The 22,258-nt window shown below is 39.9% G+C and overlaps 1 protein-coding gene across 1 annotated transcript; it reads left to right on the plus strand.

Moving 5' to 3' along the window:
* Positions 1-15,631: 15,631 nt before the first annotated feature.
* Positions 15,632-20,675, plus strand: LOC147140785 (phospholipid hydroperoxide glutathione peroxidase-like). The gene is made up of 7 exons (XM_086042554.1): positions 15,632-15,747; positions 16,920-17,014; positions 17,706-17,850; positions 18,329-18,480; positions 19,769-19,793; positions 19,903-19,962; positions 20,055-20,675. Exons 1-7 carry the CDS (start codon positions 15,679-15,681, stop codon positions 20,085-20,087), a joined length of 579 nt encoding a protein of 192 aa, XP_085898680.1. The 5' UTR covers positions 15,632-15,678; the 3' UTR covers positions 20,088-20,675.
* Positions 20,676-22,258: the final 1,583 nt, after the last annotated feature.

A 22,258-nucleotide genomic window follows, 5' to 3' on the forward strand; every position in this document is an offset into this window, starting at 1 on the left:
GAGCACAGTGTAACAGAATAAAAATAAGTGGTGTTGAACTGTAGGTCTGCTGACAGCACACTAGCCAACTATTGTAAATATCATCATCACCACCACCATTAACACGAATCCATGAGTCAAATTTGACAGATATTGATTGGCTCAGGGACTAGAGAAGATTGATTAGTTTGACAATTGGCAGATGTCAATTCTAAAACACTCTCACTAGAATTTATCCCAGTACTAAATTGAAAAGGATAATCCCAGCGGCTATAAATAGTCTACACACCCCTTTTCAAATTATAGTATAGGCCTTTGTGATATAAAAAAAAAAAATAAGACCAAGATGAATCATTTAAAAACCTTTTCCACATGACCTATAATTTGTACAATTGAATTTTTATATTTTGTATCTTTTCGAGAGGAAATAAACAGCTACGATAGTGAGGTGGCAGAAGTGTACACACCTTCTTATAATCAGGAATGTGGCTGTGTTCATAATTAACCAGTGACATTCAAATTCATGCCACCATTTAAAGCGCCACTGATCAACCCCTCAAAAGTGAAGTTGTTCTAGTAAGCTTGGATTGCAAAAGTTCTGTTTGATGTAAATATGACACTGCTCATCACCAAAAGATCACCAGCGTTGTGGTGGCAGCATCCTGCTTTGGGCCTGCTGTTCTTAGGCGGAAGCTGGGGCCTTGGTCATGGTGGAAGACATTATGAACAGTTTGAAAATAACAGTCAGTGTTAGCACAAACCCTTCAGCCTTCTTCTCGAAAGTAAAAAAAGGCAGGAAAAGCCTACTGGAACATCTGAAGTGTTTTATGCCCGCTTTCAATATTAGTAGGTGTGTGTTTAGTCCCATTTAACAGGTGTTTGAATGTGATTACTTCATTTCTAACACAGCCATGTCCCAGTTATAAGAGGGTGTGCACACTTGTGCCCCTCTCAAAAAGATGCAAAATAAGTAAATGAATACATTAAAAAAATAAAATAAAAATCGATTGAGCTGTACAGGCTATAGGTCATATCAATGGTAGAAAAAAAGTTTTGAAATTATTTATTTTCATCTCATTTATTTAGATCATAAAATGGTGTGTTTATAGTCACTGTATAGTGTTGGAAAAGATTATTATTGCAAAACAGCATTTTTTGCAAAATATTTGATCAAATTGCATATGTAGAGCTTGCTCATGACCTATTTTTAATTCTCACTTTGCAAAAGACGTGCGGTCTTTCAGTGTGAGTAGGGAGCATCTTAAGTGTTCTTCAGTGAATAGGAAACGTTCAAAGACGAGAACCACTAAAAGCTCCTCCAAGACTGTTGACTCTTTAGCTCCATCTGAATATGCCTGCACTCCATCCAACCATCATTCAATTATCGTTTTCAATAGTCATGTCTTCATTCAGGTCACGGGTAAGATGGAGCCTAACCCATCGGAATTGCACCATGCAATTGTTGATACTTGTTCTCTGGTTCTAAGGCACGTGGTTGTCTTCCTTCAGTGCCATTTGCAGTGTTGTAGAACTATGAAAATGCAATCTGCCCGTTGAGTTAATAGCGGAAAGCAATGAAGAAATAGAGAGGATCATTACACCTGCATTCAGGTCCCTCTATTCACCTTAGCTGAGTGAAGGACCCCCAACAGAGGGACCTCTGTGCCCAAAACAATTACAGTAAACATATTTGAATTGTGAAGCCATAAAACTAGCATGGCTTGCTCATTAGTTTGCAGTGATATTGAACTGCACTTCTTCATACTGTGAGATTTACAAACATACCCAGAGCAATATGCCCGCAAGTCATTTAGACTTAATACAGCTCTGGCCCCTCTGTGGATCACAGGTGTTATTTTCAAAATGGCAGAATGGTAATAGGTGCAGATCTGGTATTGGTTCTCATCAGAGTGTGCAGATTGACCAGTTGGTAAATGTTGTGCCTGAGACTGTACAAGGACCGTCTTTTTTGTTTGACAATTTCTGTACACAACATTTCACAGATGCTATTGAGCTATGGATTAAATCTAGCATGAGCAGATCTCTGCTGTCGACACACCAGCAGCCCTCATCGAAATTAACGATTACACGTGAGTTTGTCTTGATCCCAAAAGCTGATTTATATTGGTCTGTTTGTATGCATGATTGTGCCAGTGGATTTTCAAAGAACAGTCTTTGTTTGTTAGCGCTCTACCAATCCCTTTTGTTAACACTGTTGTCATCCTTCTTGGGAAACTCTCTCAGGATCTGATATTGAACTGCCGGTTTTCAGGACGACACTAGTTGTGATGCTATACCAAGAAGTTCTTGTTGAAGTTCAAAGGGAACACAGGCTGGCGAAGGTAGGTGTGGTTGAAGCTCAATGCAGTTGATGCTTCTTGTGGGTGATGACAATTGGTGTATGTCAGAGCAAAAAATTGATTTTCCAATTACATTATATCCATAATGTGCAACTGGTGTCAACGTCAAATGTCATATTAGGATATGTATTATTTCATTTGTACCTGTGACTAGAAAGCAAAGCGCAGAGTGTCTTGGTTGCTGAAATGTACATGTGCGTTCAATGAATGGCCATTTTACAAAGAGTCTCTCAAAACAAACACATTCTCTCCTTTATTCTCTCCATCTGTTCCTTCCTTTACAAACATGACATGACATGACACATGACATGTTTTTGTGGTTCAATAAAAGAAAAATACAGCACCGTAGATCTGAGATGGGCACTTTCCATCGTCAGTCCGCAACCTGGGCACCCTTCTGTCATTGTCCCTCTGTCCTTATTCATAAAAATTATCATCCTCCGACCTCGTCCGTCCTTGTCCTTTTAAAGCGCTTGCATACTTACATTTCATCAGTCCATCCCCCCGCCACCCCCCCCAAAATAGCATCCGTGCATGACGCCATGGGAGAGATGCTAACGGCAGAGATTTCCTAATTCATACAAACATTATTTAAAGCTCATTAGCTGGCTAATTTCCTATTCACATCCATCTACTGGGTGGGAGTATCGCGAGTGGATTGGAATGTTTACAAATGTGTCAAGCAAGATAGCATTTAGCTGCCAACACAACCACTGTCGGTCACAAGCCTACAGAGCCCGCCAGGGGACATCACGAACATATTTATGATTGTTTTTTAACGCAATAATATTGCATTTTATTGCAAAAGCTTTGTGTTACAATGCACTACGTTTTCAGTTTCTATCGTGTTATTTTGCGATTTTTATTATTGCAAAATAGCACAATGTTATTTTAGGAGGAGAACAAACTTCCAGGTTGTAGGTTTAAGTGTACGGCGGCGCTTGCATGAGCATGAATGACGGCTTGGAGAGACTTTTACGCTCTAGAGATGTACCAGACAAGGACATACTTTGCATGCAAAGGGATAAGGTATGTACTAAATGTTAACAGTTAACAAAATTGTTATCCACCTTTTTCTTCCTCAGTGAAATGGGCATTCTGTGGCGTAATCTATGGTATTACATGTGTTGAACCACTAGAGGGTTCATGACTGTGAGTACAATGTTACCGCAGGGAACGCACATGAAAAAGAAAAAAATGGACTCTGGTGTTGTGTAGGCAGTTAAAGGCGGCTTTGTGGTATTGCAGAAGAGAACAGTGGTCCTTCTTTTTAAACAAAACCAACGCAACACATCAGTCGGTACTTGACCTGGTTAGGGACGATTACTGGGATGGACAAAAACCCACTTCCACCCTTGCTTAGTCCGTCCTTTTTAAAAACTTCTCATCATCTGTCCTCCATCCCCAAAATGGGCGTCCTTCTGGTACAGACAGACGGACCTTTCCGTCCCTGGGACAGAATACCCATCTCTACCGTGTATACAGTAATATGTGGAGCCTTGAAAATAAACAGGGTCACAATTTCGTCGCCTAGTGTGCAGTGGGTCTTTGTATCATGAACAGTGGTGGTCCCTATGTATCCATCCATTCATTTTCTATAGCGTTTTTCCTCACTAGGATAACGTATGAGTTGGAGCCTATCCAAGCTCTCATTGGGTGAGCGGTGGGGTATCCCCTGGACTGGTTGACAGCAAATCTCAGAGCACATATACTGTAGGCAGACATTCTAGGCTACGGACAATATAGCATAATGCACAAGCACAGAGAGAACAAGAGAATTCCACGTCGGAAGGTCAAAGCTTAGAGTCGAGTCGGTTTGGTGTTCGCGTTTGCTAACCGCTCATCAACTGTTCTACTGGTGCCAACATTTTGTCCAATTTAAACACATGCATTGTAAAGAGATGTCAGGCAGACTACATGACTATTTTTGTTCAATAGAATCTTAGTGAAGGACCCCCAGCAGAGGGAACTCATCTAAATTTTATGGTACCCAAAACACTGACAGTGTACTTACTTGACGTGCGAAGCCGTATCATCACCTTGACAGAGTGTGAAGACAACAAAGGCTACCCATGGACAGCATTGTACTTGTCACATATTGTAATACTTTACATTGCATTTCATCTACTTTTATTGTCGTATAGAGCAGTATAAACTTGGTAAATAATACAGACAGTAAATAAAATACAGTGAAATTCTGTGATTACACTGACAACATACACACTAAAAGTGAGACGTGTGACACCTTTTACCACTCATATTTCCACACATGCTTCTTTCTACCTTTTGACGCCCACAATCAAAATGCCTGTTATTGGCCGTTATGGCCTATTATGACTCACTGACAATTAATGACTTTATTTGCGACATAAAGAAATAATCCCGGCTGTTCAGTGTGGCCCCGCTAGCTTGTTGATGTCGTATCATACAAATGTTCAGTATCCTTGCTGTTAGCTTTGCCTCATTTTTGTCTCTTAGCCCACCCTTGGAGGTGTACAATGGCAACACAGCAGTGAGGGTGTTTGAAATGGAGGAGGACTTTAGGTGGTGAGACAATAACAGAACACGCTTAACACCACACACCAGAGCCCGTGTTTATTTATATTGTTAGCACGCCTACAAACTGCACTTGGACACTAATCAGCAAACTTGAACCAGTGCACCATTGTTATCGTTTTGTATTTAATTTTTTTGCTGCTCAGTCAATAATAATTTGTGCTGGAGAACAATAATATGAATGACAGTACCCAGACATAAACACTCAAAAACAATCAGTCACTGGATTCAACCTAAATTTTAGTATCTAATGGGATGTAATACAAGCCTAACCAAATCACAACTCCACAAGAGTGTATCATGGGGTTTTCTATGATCATTTTAAATTGCTGCCAGATGTGCTTCTTGATCTGGTTGAGCGTGGGTTTACATCAGTGCTTCTGATCATCTTCGAGAACTGTGTGCATTATGGTGTCATCCCGAAAAGAAAAGAAAAAAAATCGAAATAACTGCCGTACACACAAAAATTACCACGCGACACTCACATGAACGCAACTGTCCGATATGAGCAGACACTAGAGAGCTGTGATAGCTTCACTATATTAATCAGAAAAGATTGTTAAAGATTTGTTTGTCTGTGGTCAAACAAATCCAACAAATGACATTTCATCAAGGGGTTTTCAATTGACTGTTTCATTATCTTTGAAACTTGAAGCAACTCATATGGCTATGTTTTCCCATTCACGCACTAATCCCCCTTTAGTCATCTGTGCTTGTGCATGAAAAGTGCGGGCATTCTCTCGTCCCGACTTTTGACTCAGCCACAGTGTGTAACGAGATTATGAGTGTGCACGAACACGAAGGAGGCAGGATTCAATGAAACCTGTGGCTTGCTCTAAATCATGGAGCATGGAGTTTTTCTGAGACTTGTGAATGTCATTGAAATCCATCATAAAATAAAGCACATGTCGTAAGTCAGTTGGTCCATGTGCGCCACTCCGGCTAACTAGAGCATCTTTACTTAAAATGTAATTCTGTGGTGAATAAATCCGATAAAAGTAATTCAATCAGAATACTGGGCCTATAACTAAATGTTTGCAGCTCCATCAATAAAAAAATGGGGCGCCCCTGCTGTTCCCCAGATCAGCGATTCCTAACCTTCCTTGTGCCACCGACCGGGCAAGTCACGTAGACATATTATGATGACTTGCTAAGAAGCAACTAAAAACAAATTATTAAACATCCAATTTACCATTGTATGATTACTGACTGTAGAGTGGGAGCCCTTTCAAAGAGCGCCAAAGGTTTGTCTATGAATGCCAGCCACCGGAGTTCACCATGTTTGAAGTGGGATCGCTCCACGCAGTTTTAGATGGAAAAAAGGTCCACTGGCACCTCCACTTTCTTTTGGCAATAAATATCCGGACAAAATCGCCTTATTAGAAGCGTCTATTAATGTATGGCAAACTCTGGGATGCTGGACTTACTACTGCCTCTGGAGTGTTTTTTTTTTCTCTACTTAAAGCGGAAGTCAACCCAAACATATTTTTTCAAGAACATGTTCCCAGCAGGCCCACTAGTTGACACACGGCATTCTGATTGATTTTGCGTTTGTGGAATATAAGTAAAGCAGCAAAATGCACTCGTTTTTAGCCATCTCTGGCGGCGGCCATTTTCTCTTCTGTCGACTGAAAATAACATCGCAACTGCTCACAACGACCAATCACGGCTGACCTGTTTTCTGAATCTGAGCCACTTTATACAACACTTATTCCACAAACGCAATATTTATCAGAATGCCCAGTTTCAACCAGTGGACTTGCATAGAGCATTTGCTAGAAAAGAAAATGTTTGCGTTGACTTCCCCTTTAAACACATGGATAAGAATATGGCCTTTAGTGTATATTTTTTCTTGCCAGTGTGGTCTTAAAAATTAAAAGTTGTAACAAGAAACAAATCAATAGTGTTGAAAGAACACCATCATGGAGAATAACTATGTTTTTTTATGCTCATGTATCCTTTTGCAGAATGGTTGAGACACTCATGTAAAAACTATGAAATGCATACTTTCAGTGTGATTAAAAAAAGAGAAGCGACACGACACTATGGCGAGGAAGGGTTGACAACCCTCCTTTTCCCCCTGTTGCTAAAGCAACAAGTAATATCATGTCCATTTGCAGATATGAAACTGAAAAAGCAGAAGAGAAAATGCAGCCACTGTATGTTCTCCAGCCAACATTTCCACCTGCTCAAGATCTCCATCTGTCCACTCGCTCATATAATGCCGGCAGGAGGCAGCTGTACAAAGAAAATAGCAAATTAAAATCACGTTTATGCTACTTTTAATAACAACTTCCCCAACTCTGACAGATGTGCATTAAACATGTATTTCATTGTGTTGAGTTTGACGAACCCCCGGCCAAACAATTAATCCTTCACTCATACTGTATGTTATTCATAGCAATGCAAATGTGTGCCTCCTCATTTGGTTATGGTTCATAGCCACAGGAGTGTGTAATTAACTGTGGCTGATGATGCTGAAGGCTCCCGCAGTCCTTCATTGGGACTGATGTGAGCTGATGCCAATTAAGCCTCGAAAATGTTTTTATTGCTAAGAACAGAGAGAACAAAGCCCCCCCCACCCCCGCCCAAAAAGAAAAACACTTCACCTCGCTTGTTGAAAAATTAACATTTTGACATTTTGCATGTCCCATAGCCTATTTTTATCCACTTGATTAACAAAATGTGATATATGGTGCATATCTCACACATTCTAACTCTGATTCATCATGAGTACAAACTAAGATTCTTTTTGGATTCCACACAGGGGCGGAGCGACAGACTGCCCACCCAGTATGATTCATGAAAAACATATATATATACTTTTAAATTGTTAGTAAATTATTATTGAATTATTTTTAACTCGTGTTTTGTTGTGTTTTTTATTTTATTGAATATTAAAAATGGCATGATTGTGGTTGTCTAAGGAATATCCGAACTTCATATTTTTCAGTTTGTCATTTTATTTGAATATGCGATGTGTCGGGACAGGAGGATTGTGGTCAGTGAGAGAAATATTCAGGCACACCCTGATTTTTCCAGGCCCACCCATTAGCCACGTTCTGGCTCGGCCCCTGATTCCCCACCCAAAAGTTGTTAGAACAGCTGTCAAACCTAACTCAACAAACATTGTGTTCCCCTGTGTAATAATTGGCAACCCACCCTCCATCCCCCATGCATTTTGTGTGCCCCCCATAAGGATGAGGTCTGGGGACGGGTCTGATAGTAGGCCTTCCGCTGCGTGGCCTGTCAAGAACAGATCCTGTTTCGAGAAACTTGCCATGGGTAATGTAGGCAGTGCTACGGATTGGAGCGAGGTGACAAGTTCCAAGCATAAAGCTTCTCAAATGGGTCCTGAATTTGAATCAGGATAGATAAATTTCAGCAATTTTGCAATGCTGCCTCAATGTCAATTGGCAAGCCATGGCCAAGGGAGTGCATCTGTCCCAATGATACTTGAAACAAAATAGAAAAAAGTAAGTGTATAGTGAATTTCACGAGAGCTTGTACATCTGTATACTATTTCTATCGACAGGCCAAAAACAATTTTCTGTTTCATTTTTTTAAACAAAAAATACGGCCACTATTTAGTGGATTGTTTCCACCTTACAGTCTCAATCAAATACCTCCTGTTTTTGCCTTCATGCTATTGTTGAGGAGCAATTCAGCGGGGTAGGAAGAAACACAGCAGAGTGCAAAGGGGTGAGTGAAAAGATGAAAAATTGATAGAAGGCAATATTCTGATTAGCCCACAAATAAGTGGACTCGGCTGCTGAGGCCAGTCTTGCTGTAAGGCAGCAGGTGGACACAAGGTTCTTACCTTGCTTTTGTAATGTTTAGAATCAGAGAGCAGCTGTGTGGCGATGTGGAAGGCTGCAGCACAACACACCACTTCACAGTCCACAAACAAGTACATTTCAAATTGAGGCACTTTCACCATGTTGCCCCGGCATAACTTTGCGATCTTATTTAACAAGTCCCTGAGACATGAACATTCGAAAGTATAATTTGTATTTCACTTATTCACTATATATTTTTTAAGAACAAACATCTAGAGCAACCCAAGTAATTCATGCTTATTAAATTCCTTGTCAGAATAGCTGGTTGAGGCATTTGTAACATATACTGTGGTTACTTTCTTTGAATTACTCTATGTTCCCTATATTTTTCCATTTGGAAACAACTGCTGGGCGACTGAATCCGATGCTATTTTGGTCATTATTATCATTAGGCAAATTGCCAATGAGAGGGCGGTGGTGGGGGGAAGTTTAGTGCGTGGGTGTTTTGCTGTCTAGAGCTATGTAAAGCATTGACTCAAACAACTTTTCCATACGCAGTATTCCTGTGGAGAGTAGATTAAGGTAAACTCGTCAAATTTGCACTGAGTGCTCTTCATCCACATCATTTGCAAATTTAGAATCACTAGTGTACAGTGCAGATATTTTGTGCCCAGCAATTGACTTACACTATTGGTGAGATGAAATGTCTCAAGTCAAATATTGTTGTTCTTTGTCTGCCAATATATCTTCTTACTAGGCAGGTTTTTTGGAAGATCATTTCACTTACTATTTTTACTTTTCACATTTAGATTACAAATACACATGTATATATTTGGAATGATATTTCTATAGGCGACCCCTTGCAGTGACCGCCACTCAACACCAGTTCCCTCCCAGCAAGATGCTGCCACATCACTGCTTCACAGTGGCACAGCATGTTCAGTGGTTAATGAGCTGTCTCTGCTTTCACCCAGCATTTTCAATTAGAGCTCAAGAGTTGAGTTGATTTTGCATCAGACTAAAGGCATGCTTTTATGCTCTCCTTGTTGCAATTCAAGGACGCAACAACATGCCCTTCCTGTTTTAATTGCCATTGTCTTATAACTACCGCAGCATTGTTAGCGTTTTTAGAATGTTTGATCTTTGCAACCAATTAAGATATAAGATGTGCCTTTTAACCTGTTCTGTACTGCACTAACCCACTTTCTGTGTCAATTGAGACACTAGCTGCTAGGTCAATGGTATATTTCAATTTAAAATTCAAAAATAGATGGGTGCAGTTGGAAATGGGTGTTTGCTCCGTTGTGGGAGTGAACGCAGCCAACTTGATTCCCGGCCAGTCGAAGTGGCTCCCCTCATTCCCATTAAATTCATTGCAGCAGAAGCATGTGGTCTACATGGCAGAAGCATAACGGACGCGCTGCAGCCCGTATAAGGGATCGGAGCACGCAAGGTACATTTGCAACAAACTGCAAATGCAAATGCAAAAGCAACAGATAAAAGCTTTCTTTTATCCCACCGGTGGCTATCTTGAACAAATCAGTGTGATACTCATCAGGTGCACTAGGTCACTTTAATATTTTATTTGTGTCTTACTTCTATGATGCATTTTATTTGACATGGTGTAATCAATTAAGTGCAATCTTTTCTAGGCACTTTATCATTGGTGATTTTACGGCACTGGTACGTGTTGCCTTGCCCTTTCATTTTGTTGAGGAATGTGCAATTTTTAGGTCATTGATTTGTGTCTCTGTAATTGTTGTATTTGTTGTATTGTACTGGCAGCAGTGGGCAGTGAGCCCAAGGCAAATTACCCATTTGGGACAATAAAGTTGATCTTATCTTATCTTATCTTATCTTATCTTATCTTATCTTATCTTATCTTATCTTATCTTATCTTATCTTATCGAAGATGGCCCCTGCAAAGTGTCTGCCGGAACGCCCAGCGAGGCGCAGCACGGTCTGCCAAATCCCCAAACATGGTAAATTACAAGTCAAATTTATTTATATAGCCCTTAATCACAGAAGAGTCTCAAAGGGCTTCACACGCCCACAGTTAAAACATATTAATGACATCTGCTGATCTTAACGTCACAGAAGGGCAAGCACAAACTAAAAAAAAAAACATCTGGGGAAAATTAAGAAACCTTGACAAGGGGCCGCAGATGGCGGAATCCCCCTTTGAGCATGATCAGGCTGTAATGGATTCCAATGGGCAACATTTAACACATAATGTTATACTATACAATGTTAGCTAGAACAGTGTGAAACTTCATTCAAGCAGATGAAGTGTTGCAGGAAGACACCTTCGGAAAAATAGGTCCTCCTCAAAACCCGTCCCAGTTGGTCAATCTCAGCGCCTCCTAGGGCGTTGTCCTGGTCAGTCGGTGGAGAATCCGTACAGCGACATCCAATTCGGTCACCGTCATCTAGCCTCATCTCTAAACCTGGGAAGAGGGGGCAGAAGAGAGCGAAGAAGCAGCAGTCAAACAGGCCAACATGTAGATGAACTAAATGCAGGAGTATACACATAAGTCTTAAATTGAGTTTCGACTGAGGTAGCGGCTCTAACTTCCATAGCAGCCCTAATTTCCCCAGGTAAGGCATTCCAGAGCACTGGTGCCTGGATATAAAATGTTCTAGAACCTGCGGACTTTCATTCTGGTTATTGGGATCAGTAAAAGACCAGCATGTTGTGCATGAAGAATTTGGGATGGAACAAAAGGTACCACTAAACGAGATAAACCGAGATAGGTTAGGTGGTAATCCATATGATATTTTATTAGTGAGTGGCAAAAACTTGAAATCGCATCTCAAGTGGCCGGGGAGACACTGCAAATTGGCTAGTATCGGGTTAAAAGGACCAGAGAGCAATACGTTACGGTAGTCAAGGTGAGACATAACAAAGGCATGAATTATGATCTCTGCGTCACTAGAATGAGATGGATCTTAGCGATATTACTGAGGTGGGGAAGAAAAACAGTTGTAGTAATATTTTTAATGTGCATTTAGAAAGAGAGAGTTGAGTCAAATATAAAAAAGAAATTTGTTTTGCTGATTTACTTTGTGTAATAGTACATTTATCAAGAGTGGTGTCTTTAAATAGGTGCAGATGACGAGCAGGGCCATTGATGAATATCTTGGTTGTATCAGGGTTAAGAAGCAAGAAAGACACATGTTCATTTATCCGCTCTTTTTGTATGTAAAGCTATAGTTATACATTAAATGTAATATTTTTGTTAATATTTGTGGGTGCTTTGCACAGCTTTATTGGGTTTATATTATTTCCTATGGGAAACATTGCTCTAAATTTTGTATGATTCGGCTTTAGTGAGCCTTTCTGCAAACCATAAATCATGAAAACGGAGGTTCAACTGCACTTGGTACATTAGTGAGATTATTTTACATTTTCTGTGCACTGTTATTATTACAAAAGGTGTTCAAATAATATTGGTTATCAAATAGATTTTGGGGGGAGATTTAGTGGTCTCGCTTTGAGGTGATTTCAACAGGCTGTTAATTACCTGTCAGATAAACGCTGAAGAGCTGAACATGTTATGCCAGCCGTGTCTCACGATGGTCTGAAGGAAGGTGGAGGATAAGAAGGCTGATGTGGACTATTGATAGGCGCAGTCAGGGGAAGCAGACTGCAGAATCTGTTGCCTTGCCAACCAAGCCCCTCAGAGTGCGAGGGTTAAATGTAAACGATTCTCTGCCAGTGCAAATATAGGTTGCCATCTGTTTTCTTGACACTTCCTTTGTTACAAATTCTCAAACATGCAAAGAACGTGTGGAGGTGTTTTCCATTAGAACGCTCCGCAGGTAGTTAATTTGATTTTTAATATGAAAGTAATGAGTGGGCTTAGTAATTGTAAAAATGGAAAAAAATGAATCAGTCTTGTTTCAATTCTTGAAGGACCAGTTCAGAGGATTTTTCCTTTTGTTGTAGGATCAGTTTGAAAATACATTTTCTGACATGTAATCTCCAGTGGCGTTAACAGGGACATGCAAAGGCAAGCAAACAGCAAAATTGTTGCTTAGGAACAGAAAGAAATTACCCAAACTTTTGCAAAATCATCTGATCTAATCTCCCGGAGCGACATGTGTCTGCATGCATGTGTGTGTGTGTGTGTTGTGGAGGGTGGGGTTGACAGAGTCAAGTTTTGCAGAGGTTGGTTTCTAGGCAACTGTTTTGTTTTTAGATTTAATACAAAGCTTGATTTTTTTGTGTGTGTCTTTATTGTTAGTAATTTCTCTTCTTTGAGGGATTGGTAACTTGCTCTTCCATAATAAATGTGCTCCTACTTTTCCAGTAACATTGATCAGTGGCAGTGTTTTTTTGTGTCTCAAAATTTGTCTGTAGACTACGAAAGCACCTTAATTATTTTGTTTTAATTACGGTGGTGTCTTGAGATATGAATTTGATTAATTTCGTGACCATGCTCCTAACTCAAAACAGGTGTATCGCAAATCATCTTTGCCCATTGAAATAGATGCCTATGCCATTGATATGTTCCAGCTACAAAAAAGGTTTGTAGTGTGTTTTTAGTAAGAAAAATAGCACTTTATAATATTGTATCTTATAAAAACTACACATTCATCAATTTTCCGAACTGCTTATCCTCACTTGGCTTTCAGGCGTGCTGGAGTCTATCCCTTACAGTGATTATATAATCAAACAGACTGTAAAGAATGACAATTTTTTTGGCCAATTGACGGGGACCTGGAAAAAATAAATGGATTAAGCATAATCAGAAGGCCATTTTTTCTATCTGCCATCGTCTATCATCTATTGTTGCAGTGAGGCTTCAATGGCCACAGCGAGGTTTTTTGTTTCCCGTAGACCGAGGCTTATGGGTCCTAAAAGGAGACGTATATAGTCCGGCCGGTGGAAATTGGTCAAATTTTGTAAACAGAAACAAAAAATGGAAGGGGGGTTATCAAGATATAAAACATTTGCACATCTACAGTGCCAGTAATAGACAATTACTTTACAAAGGTGCACACACACACACATACAGAAACACAGACATCTCATTGAACTGATGCCTATTATACATAGTAACAGAGCTGGGCATCGCCTAACTGCCACCATGTTTCGTCCTGCTTCAGTTGACCTGGTGGTCCCGGTCAATCCTTCGTCGGCGACAGCCAGTCGGCGTCGAGAACGTAATCTTCACGTCACAAGCAGACGTGCGTGAGCAGACTCACCGCCAAACAATGAAAAAATATCAAACAACAGACACTCACACACGTACAGCGTGGTGATTGATGAAATAAAAACAATATGGGGCACATGTCAATGTCTGTGGGACTGCAAGGTACACAACAGTTTTATTTTTTCCTTACTCAGCCACGTGTAAGGAGTGCGGTACCTGCGTGTGACGTGGTACAGGTCAAGTCTGTTCTCGACGTCGTTTGGCTGACTTGGACCAACTGGGACCACGAGGGTAAATATGCAGATGGGAAATGCTCTGCATAGTGTACATATATATATATATATATATATATATATATATATATATATATATATATATATATATATATATATATATATATATATATATATATATATATATATATATATATATATATATGGCCCTCGATGAACAGGATTGAAGACCCCTGAACTACATCGTCACACATGAAGTCTTTTGGGATATGATGCCGCAAGCTTGGCACACCTACAGTATCTTTGGCCAGTTTTGCCCATTCCTCTTTGCAGCACCTCTGAAGCTCCATCTTCCCCTCATCTCCCAGTTCCTACCGGTGAAAAGCATCCCCACAACATGCTGCCACCACCATGCTTGATGCTTCACTGTAGGGATGGTATTGGTCAGATGATGAGTGGTGCCTAGTTTTCTCCAAATATGATGCCTGACATTCACACCGAAAAGTTAAATCTTTGTCTCATCAGACCAAAGAATTGTGTTTCTCATGGTCTGAGAGTCGTTCAGGTGCCTTTTGACAAGATTCATGTGTGCTGCCTGCGCCTTTTACTGAGGAGCGGCTTCCATCTGACCACTCTATCGTACCGTACCTGATTGGTGGGGTGCTGCAGAGATGGCTGTCCCTTGAATTAAGTTCCCCACAGAGGACCGCTGGAGCTCTGACAGAGTGACCATATGGTTCTTGGTCACCTCCCTGACTAAGGTCCTTCTCCCCCGATAACTCAGTTTAGGTGGGCGGCCAGTCCTAGGAAGACTTCTTCCATTTTGGAATAAGAGAGTAACGTATAAATTGTGGAAAAAGTGAAGCACTGTGAATAATTTCCAGACACTGTACAAGTGCCACTAAACTAATTTTAAGAATACTTGATTCACTTCTTTTTAGTAGTTCAATTCAAACAGTGAATCTCAAACATTGCTTATATTGAGTAAACGCAGTGAAATATTCCATGATTTTATTTGTTATAGTTTTGACGATCGCAGCAAATGAAGTGAGATGAAAAAACTTTGGCAGTATTGGCCCTCTGAAATGTATTTCTGAAATTGATTTTCATACGTGTGTAATGATTCTGTACATGGCTTTTTTTTAATTGAACAATTGAAATAAATAAACTTGTTGATGATACCTGTATTCTAATTTAGTGAGGGAGAAAGTTATTTCAAGAGGTGAAGATAGGTCTGCAGCCATAGACGTGACTAGAAAGATGTATATACATACATACAGTATTATAAACAGCTATATAAAGTGATCTATACCACATCTTCTGGACATATTTCAGCCCATAGCAAACGCTTAGACAAAGCAGCGAATTTTCTTACAGTTAACTTGCGCCACCTGTTGTCCAAAGGTTGGAACTACCGCCTCCTAAATTTTCGTAAATTTTCATACAAACAAAATAATTTACTTATACTTTTGTACAAGTGGCGACGTAAAATAATTTGCTTGTCTCGTTATTTCTCGTCAAAAAAGCATCACACACACACCAGATATGCGCGGTACTCAGTCGTTGGGTGGGGCTAACAAATGACGTAACAACGGTCATTGGTGTCATCAGCATGTGGTTAGTGCGTACGTCTTCCGTGTTGTTCGGAGTGCTGGGGAGCAGAGGAGTGATCCGAACCATGGTAGGACATTTAATCCCAATGGAATCCATGTATTCAATTGTGCATTTTTTTTTTGTTATTGAAGAGATTTATTAGCAACCATCTTCAGTTCGCATACAACGGCGTGTAAAATGTGCTGCTATTTTTAAAACGCGGTGTAACTAAGAAATAGGTCCGACGTTGGTACAATTTTGTAGACAGTGTTTGTTGTTTTTGTATCGATAGAATTCAGTGGCCCAGTTAAGTCTCAAATGTGGCAGATTAATGTTTCTGTTTTAGTTGTTTAGTCATGCAAAACCAAGTCGAGTCGCCTGGGTTTGTGTAATGCTTACGTCAGGATTTGCGGTGTGGTCTTGTTATGCATAATGGCGCTGCAATACATTGTACTACAGTGTTTATGAGACAAAACACACTTTATTTTACATTACAAAAATCACACGGCAGACCACTAAACACAAATGCCATAAACAGTGAATACATAGGCAAATGATGTGCCTTCTGCCAACTAGTGGAAGAGCGTTTTAATTTTTCTGCGTGTCACAAGACATTGCTGCCACTGATAGATGAATAAGCGCATTTTTTATATAGTAAATCATTTCACGGCGGCGGCATGTTGGTCGACTGGTTAGCACGTCCGCCTCACAGTTCATAGGTCGTGGGTTCGATCCCGGCTCCGGCCTCCCTGTGTGGAGCTTGCACGTTCTCCTGCGTGGGTTTACTCCCACATTCCAAAAACATGCATGGTAAATTGATTGGACTCTCTAAATTGCCCCTAGGTGTGATTGTGAGTGCGGTTGTTTGTCTCTATGTGCCCTGCGATTGGCTGGCAACCAATTCAGGGTGTCCCCCGCCTACTGCCCAAAGACAGCTGGGATAGGCTCCAGCACGCCCCGCAACCCTTGTGAGGATAAGCGGTATAGATAATGGATGGATGGATGGATAATTTCACAGCCACCAAACGAGAATGTCACAAAAAGTTGTATGAACGTATAACTCATAACATGAAAGAAAGGTTGATAATATAATGTGTTCACAGTGTGGGGGAAATTAGCGATTATGTGACGTGCATGGACTAAAGGTTACTTCAGAAATAAGAGAAGTGATTCTTGAGCAATCTTATTGACTCTTTGGTGGTATGTTTCCTTTTTGCACAACTTGACCTTTACCCTTAATGCTTCCAAATCTTTATGCAGTGTGCCCAAGTGAACGACTGGCAAAGTGCCAAGTCCATCTATGAGTTCTCTGCCAAGGATATTGATGGCAATGAAGTGTCTCTTGAAAAATACAGGTAAAATGTTGTCGTCCATGGCAATCTGTTGCAGTGCTCCCCATCCACTTATTTCCTAATTTCTCCCAAATCTAGTGACACAATAGAAAATGACAACTCTTTTCATTTTCCCGATCAAAAAATATATAAAATGAACTTGTTAGTGAAAACATGTCCATCCCTTTAATCAGAATGCCATGTTTCGACTAGTGGGGTTGCATAGAACATATTCTTGTAAAGAACATTTTTGGGTTGTCTTCCACTTCACTCGCCCTGATTTGGTCTTAAGAGACGTGATATGAAGTTTGGATTTAGACGTCTAAATCGAGTCTAAATCTAAACTACACTGCACATTGATCAATGACTGTTTAAAACGTAGTAATCCAACATTTTTCCATCATTTATACAACTTAGTTATTTTTTCTTTTAATATTTAAGGGATTCGATTTCATCATCTAGATTTGGGCTAAAATATAGACCAATTATAGACGGGTGGATTTCAGTCTAAACTTCTAAACGTCTAATAGATGTCTAAGGCTCAGTGGGGTACTCAGAGCTGTTTCCAATATTTTGATACTTGCCTAGCTATACACGGTAGCCAAATATTAGGAGCACCAGTCAGTATTAGAAATGCAATTATAAAATCCTCAAAATGTGTATATTTAATGTAGTATATTGCTGACCTGTGTATTTCTGTTTGTTTCTATGACAGAGGTTATGTGTGCATCATTGTAAATGTGGCCTCCAAATGAGGAAAAACCAGAGTAAACTATACTCAGCTTGCGGAAATGCACGCTTCCCTGGCTGAGAAAGGTTTACGCATCCTTGGATTCCCGTGTAACCAGTTTGGAGGACAGGTAACTTAGCCCGCTATTGATTTGCTGTTTCATTGGACGTTTGTGTCATCAGCATCTGGATGCCGTGAATGCCTGTTTGAGCACATCTGCACACTATGTAACATTTTCGCAATTTTAAACCAATTCAAGAAATTCTTGAAATATTTTTTTTATTTTGAGGAGCAGTTAGGGCTGCAGCTAAGAAATGTTTTAGTATTTGAATGTCCTACTGAAGATTCTATTGAATTATCAAGTATTCGGATCAAGTATATTCTTGCTTGGTTAGGAACCAGTGGCAGTAATATGAATAAAATAGAGAAATAAGACATTTCACTTACAAACAAACAACAAATTGAAAAGCTGCCAACCAACAGAAACTCAATTCCAGAACAATGAATATCTTATACTGTATATTTGTGGTGGTATGCGGTCATATTTGGTGCATCACCGGTCACAACTTGTAATAATGTCTCTGTTTATTCCTGGTTATGGTCTATAGGAGCCTGGAACTGAGGCGGAGATTAAAGAGTTTGCCAAAGGTTTCAATGCAGACTTCGACCTCTTCAGTAAAATTGATGTGAATGGAGACAATGCTCACCCTCTTTGGAAGTGGATGAAAGCACAGCCGAAGGGAAAGGGAACCTTTGGAAAGTACGTTTTCCATCAAACATTAATACATGTCCTGGTGTATCCATCATAAAAAGTAGAAATCAGAACTAACAACCAGTAGTTTCAATTGTGATTGCATTTTTATGCGAGAACTTTTTAAAAAAGGACGGACTAAGCAAGGACGGAAGTGGGTTTTCGTCCCTCTCTGTAATCGTTCCTAACCGTGTCAGGTACCGACTGACGTGTTGTGTTGGATTCTTTTAAAAACAAAGACGACTGTTCTCTTCTGCGATACCACAGAGCCGCCTTTATTAATCGCCTGACATCACTGGAGAGACCTTTTTTTTTTCTTTTCATGTGCGTTCCCTGCAGTAAAATGATTAAAATTAAAATTAAAAAAATAGCAGCTAAATGCTATCTTGGATTTAAACAGTTGTAAACTATTAAATCAACTCACGATACTCCCAGCCGGTAAGTGGATGTGAACAGGAAATTATCCAGTTAATGAGCTTTAAATAATGTTTATGAATTATGAAACCACTGCCGTTAACTTCTATCCCACGGCGTCATGAACAGCTGATTTTTAATTTTTATTTTGGGGGACTGTGGGGGGACGGACTGACGAAATGTAAGGACAGAAGCGCTTTAAAAGAATGAGGATGGACGGGTTTGGAGGGTAGAGGGACGATGACGGAAGGGTGCCCAAGTAGCGGACGTAGGACAGACTGGCAAAATAGGGTAAAGTGCCCAGCTCTGCTTTCAGCCACAATGTTAGGTACACATGCAAAGACACAACTGGACCAAAAAGATTGATCAGAAACTGCCTTTGTAAAGAAAATGGCCCTTTTCAGCTTTGTGGGAGAGGCAACCTATTATAAAATTTAGCTATGTTTTCAAAATGTCTGGTTTTGGGGTTTTAGTTTATACATTGTGCTGGTGCTCTTTTTGTGTCTCACAAGTGTATTTGTTACCTTTTAACCATTATATAGCCATTTTTTTCACAATAACAGATGGCTTGAGTTGTCTCAATCTTATGAAAATGTAGACACTTTGTATATTATCAGTACATTTGTTTCATCCTTTTTGATTTCTCTCCATTGTTTAGGTTTCAGAAAACGTTTTTGTCGTCTTACTAAATCTAGTGATAGCGACTTGCAATCTTAGTGTGTTCCATCCATGATCAAAGGTTGTTACTGTCCTCTCCCTTGAAAGTACTCATAGTAACCTTTCTGCCATAGAGACAAGTCCAAAGTATTCATTTTAATCATATCATCACTGTACATGGAAATGAAATATAAAACTGATCACATTTCCCCCCATGTTTTCACAGTAACATCAAATGGAACTTCACAAAGGTAATTTGCTTATGTAGAGCTTTGTAATATATATTTTTTCCTAGACATTTTCTTCTAGATTATTCAAGCCCACTACTGTGACAAAACATTTATTTAAATTCCTTGACAGTTTCTTATAAACAAAGAGGGACAAGTTGTGAAGCGGTACGGTCCAACAGACGATCCTATCGTAAGTGCTATTGATTGTTGTTTTGAAAGGTGTCACTGTTCTGCATTTGTTTAGTCCACATAAAAAACTAGGCTATTTTTTTTTTTTTGCAGGTGGTGGAAAAGGATCTGCCTTCGTACCTGTAACAGGACCATCTCCAATGTGTACGATCGCATCTGGATCTCCCATATGGACTTGAGGTTTTTGGTGTATGGGTGTCTGGACCAATGACGTCCTGTCTGTGAACCCACTTATTGGGATGGACAGGTCTGATGACTCAGCGTGCAGCTACCCTCCAGACTGCCCGCTACACCACCCTTTAAGACCATATGAGTAGAGATTCCTTAATGATCCAACATGAGAGGTTTTATAAATTACAATAATTTAAACAGCCATTCCTTTTCTGTAATCATTGATGTGTGGTGTTTAGCATTTTGTGTACATTTGTTATGCCAGCTGCCCATCTAAAGCATAAGAGGCATAAGATCCACTGACACAAACTACTGATAATGGATGCACTGAACCGTCAATGTTACTGGGTTAGGGTTAGCAATAGGGTTTCAAATGAATGACTTTGCTTTGCATTCACATGCTTATGAGAATCACGGGGTCTTGGCAATTAAGATTTACATGTATCTGTACTTAGCAGGTAAAAATGATGCTCATTTTCTGTAATTGTTGCTGTATAATGTCAGTGTTACTTTGCAGAGAATTAAATGTCAACAAAACGTGAATTATGTTTTCTCAATGGCTGCACAGTCAGTCTCAAGAATTTCAAAAGTACAAAATAGAATTGATCCAATTAGAATTGACATACAAGAATGTCTTGATTACTTTCCAGTCATGTCCTGGAAATACAGGAGAACGTGGTAGCCATCAGGAAGTGCTGTATTTGAATCTTAAATTAAGCGTTTCTTGAATTTTTGTAGGGCGGGCACGGTGGTCAACTGGTTAGCACGTCCGCCTCACAGTGCAGAGGTCGTGGGTTCAATCCCGGCCCTGTGTGGAGCTTGCATGTTCTCCCCGTGCCTGTGTGGGTTTTCTCCGGGAGCTCCGGTTTCCTCCCACATTCCAAAAACATGCATGGTAGGTTGATTGGAGTCTCTAAATTGCCCCTAGGTGTGATTGTGAGTGCGGATGTTTGTCTCTGTGTGCCCTGCGATTGGCTGGCAACCAATTCAGGGTGTCCCCCGCCTACTGCCCGAAGACAGCTGGGATAGGCTCCAGCACGCCCCGCGACCCTTGTGAGGATAAGCGGTATCGATAATGGATGGATGAATTTTTGTATTGAATTTTGTCTTTGCGGTCAGGGGAGGCAGCGAAGGCAGAGCCTCACCTGCATGTGAAGAGTTAAAAAAAAAAAAAAAAGTACAATTATTTTCTATTTTTAGATATCTGCTCTATGATTTATGTTGATTTTCTTTTTGAATTCAATAATTGCTGATTTTACGTCTGTCCTGTTAAAACACGTGCAAGATGGGAAGTGCCAGCCTCGACCACGGACTTATACCTGTATATGAATATTCATATACTGTACCTGTACAAGTCTGTGGCCTCTACTCAGATTGTGCAAATCCTCACGAAAAAGCAGAGAGCATACGTAGCAGCAGCTCCATCTATTGGTAATACTACTCTAGTACAACTTAAGAAGCTATTGGCAAGTGTATGTTCTTTCTCTCCGCATGTCCAATGTTTTCAGACAATTGTATTATGCTCTCTCATTTTACATATTCTGCTAACATATTTAATATTTTTGTGTAACTTTGAAATACTAAAGGCGGATCTCATCTGACCTTATAGCTCACAAACCGTGGTGACAGATGCACTCATGGACAGCTTTCAGTTTTTTGGCCAAAAAGGATTTGAGCCTTGCCAGGTCTGTGGAAACTTCGATCTTGACAATAAAAAGGCTCAAAACATTCATTCGGAATAAGACTGGTCAAGGAAGATTTCGTTAACTGGCTATCTTCATTGAGATGTAGACACTTTTGAAAATTAAAAAAATGGAAAAGGAGGACTTTTAGATTACAATAACAAATATTTCCCTGGTCAGCAGTAAATTTTAATCAGAGATGGCTTTATGTGTCCCTAAATGTATTTTTGATGCTGATTTTAAAATGTCTTTATTTCCCCCCACCCCCCAGCATATCAGGTTTTCTAGATTTTAATTTTTTGTTTTTAAATTTGACCTATAAAAACTTGCACAATGCGGATTTTACCATGTGTTGTAAATTTTAACTACAACTTTCCCGAAAAAAAAATCCACCAGTTGCTGAACCTAACCTTTATCAAATGTTTCTCAACATATTCCGATTAT

This window comes from Filicampus tigris, chromosome 10 (assembly GCF_054856515.1).
Source record: "Filicampus tigris isolate MCC_2025a chromosome 10, RoL_Ftig_1.0, whole genome shotgun sequence".
Lineage (NCBI taxonomy): Eukaryota > Metazoa > Chordata > Actinopteri > Syngnathiformes > Syngnathidae > Filicampus > Filicampus tigris.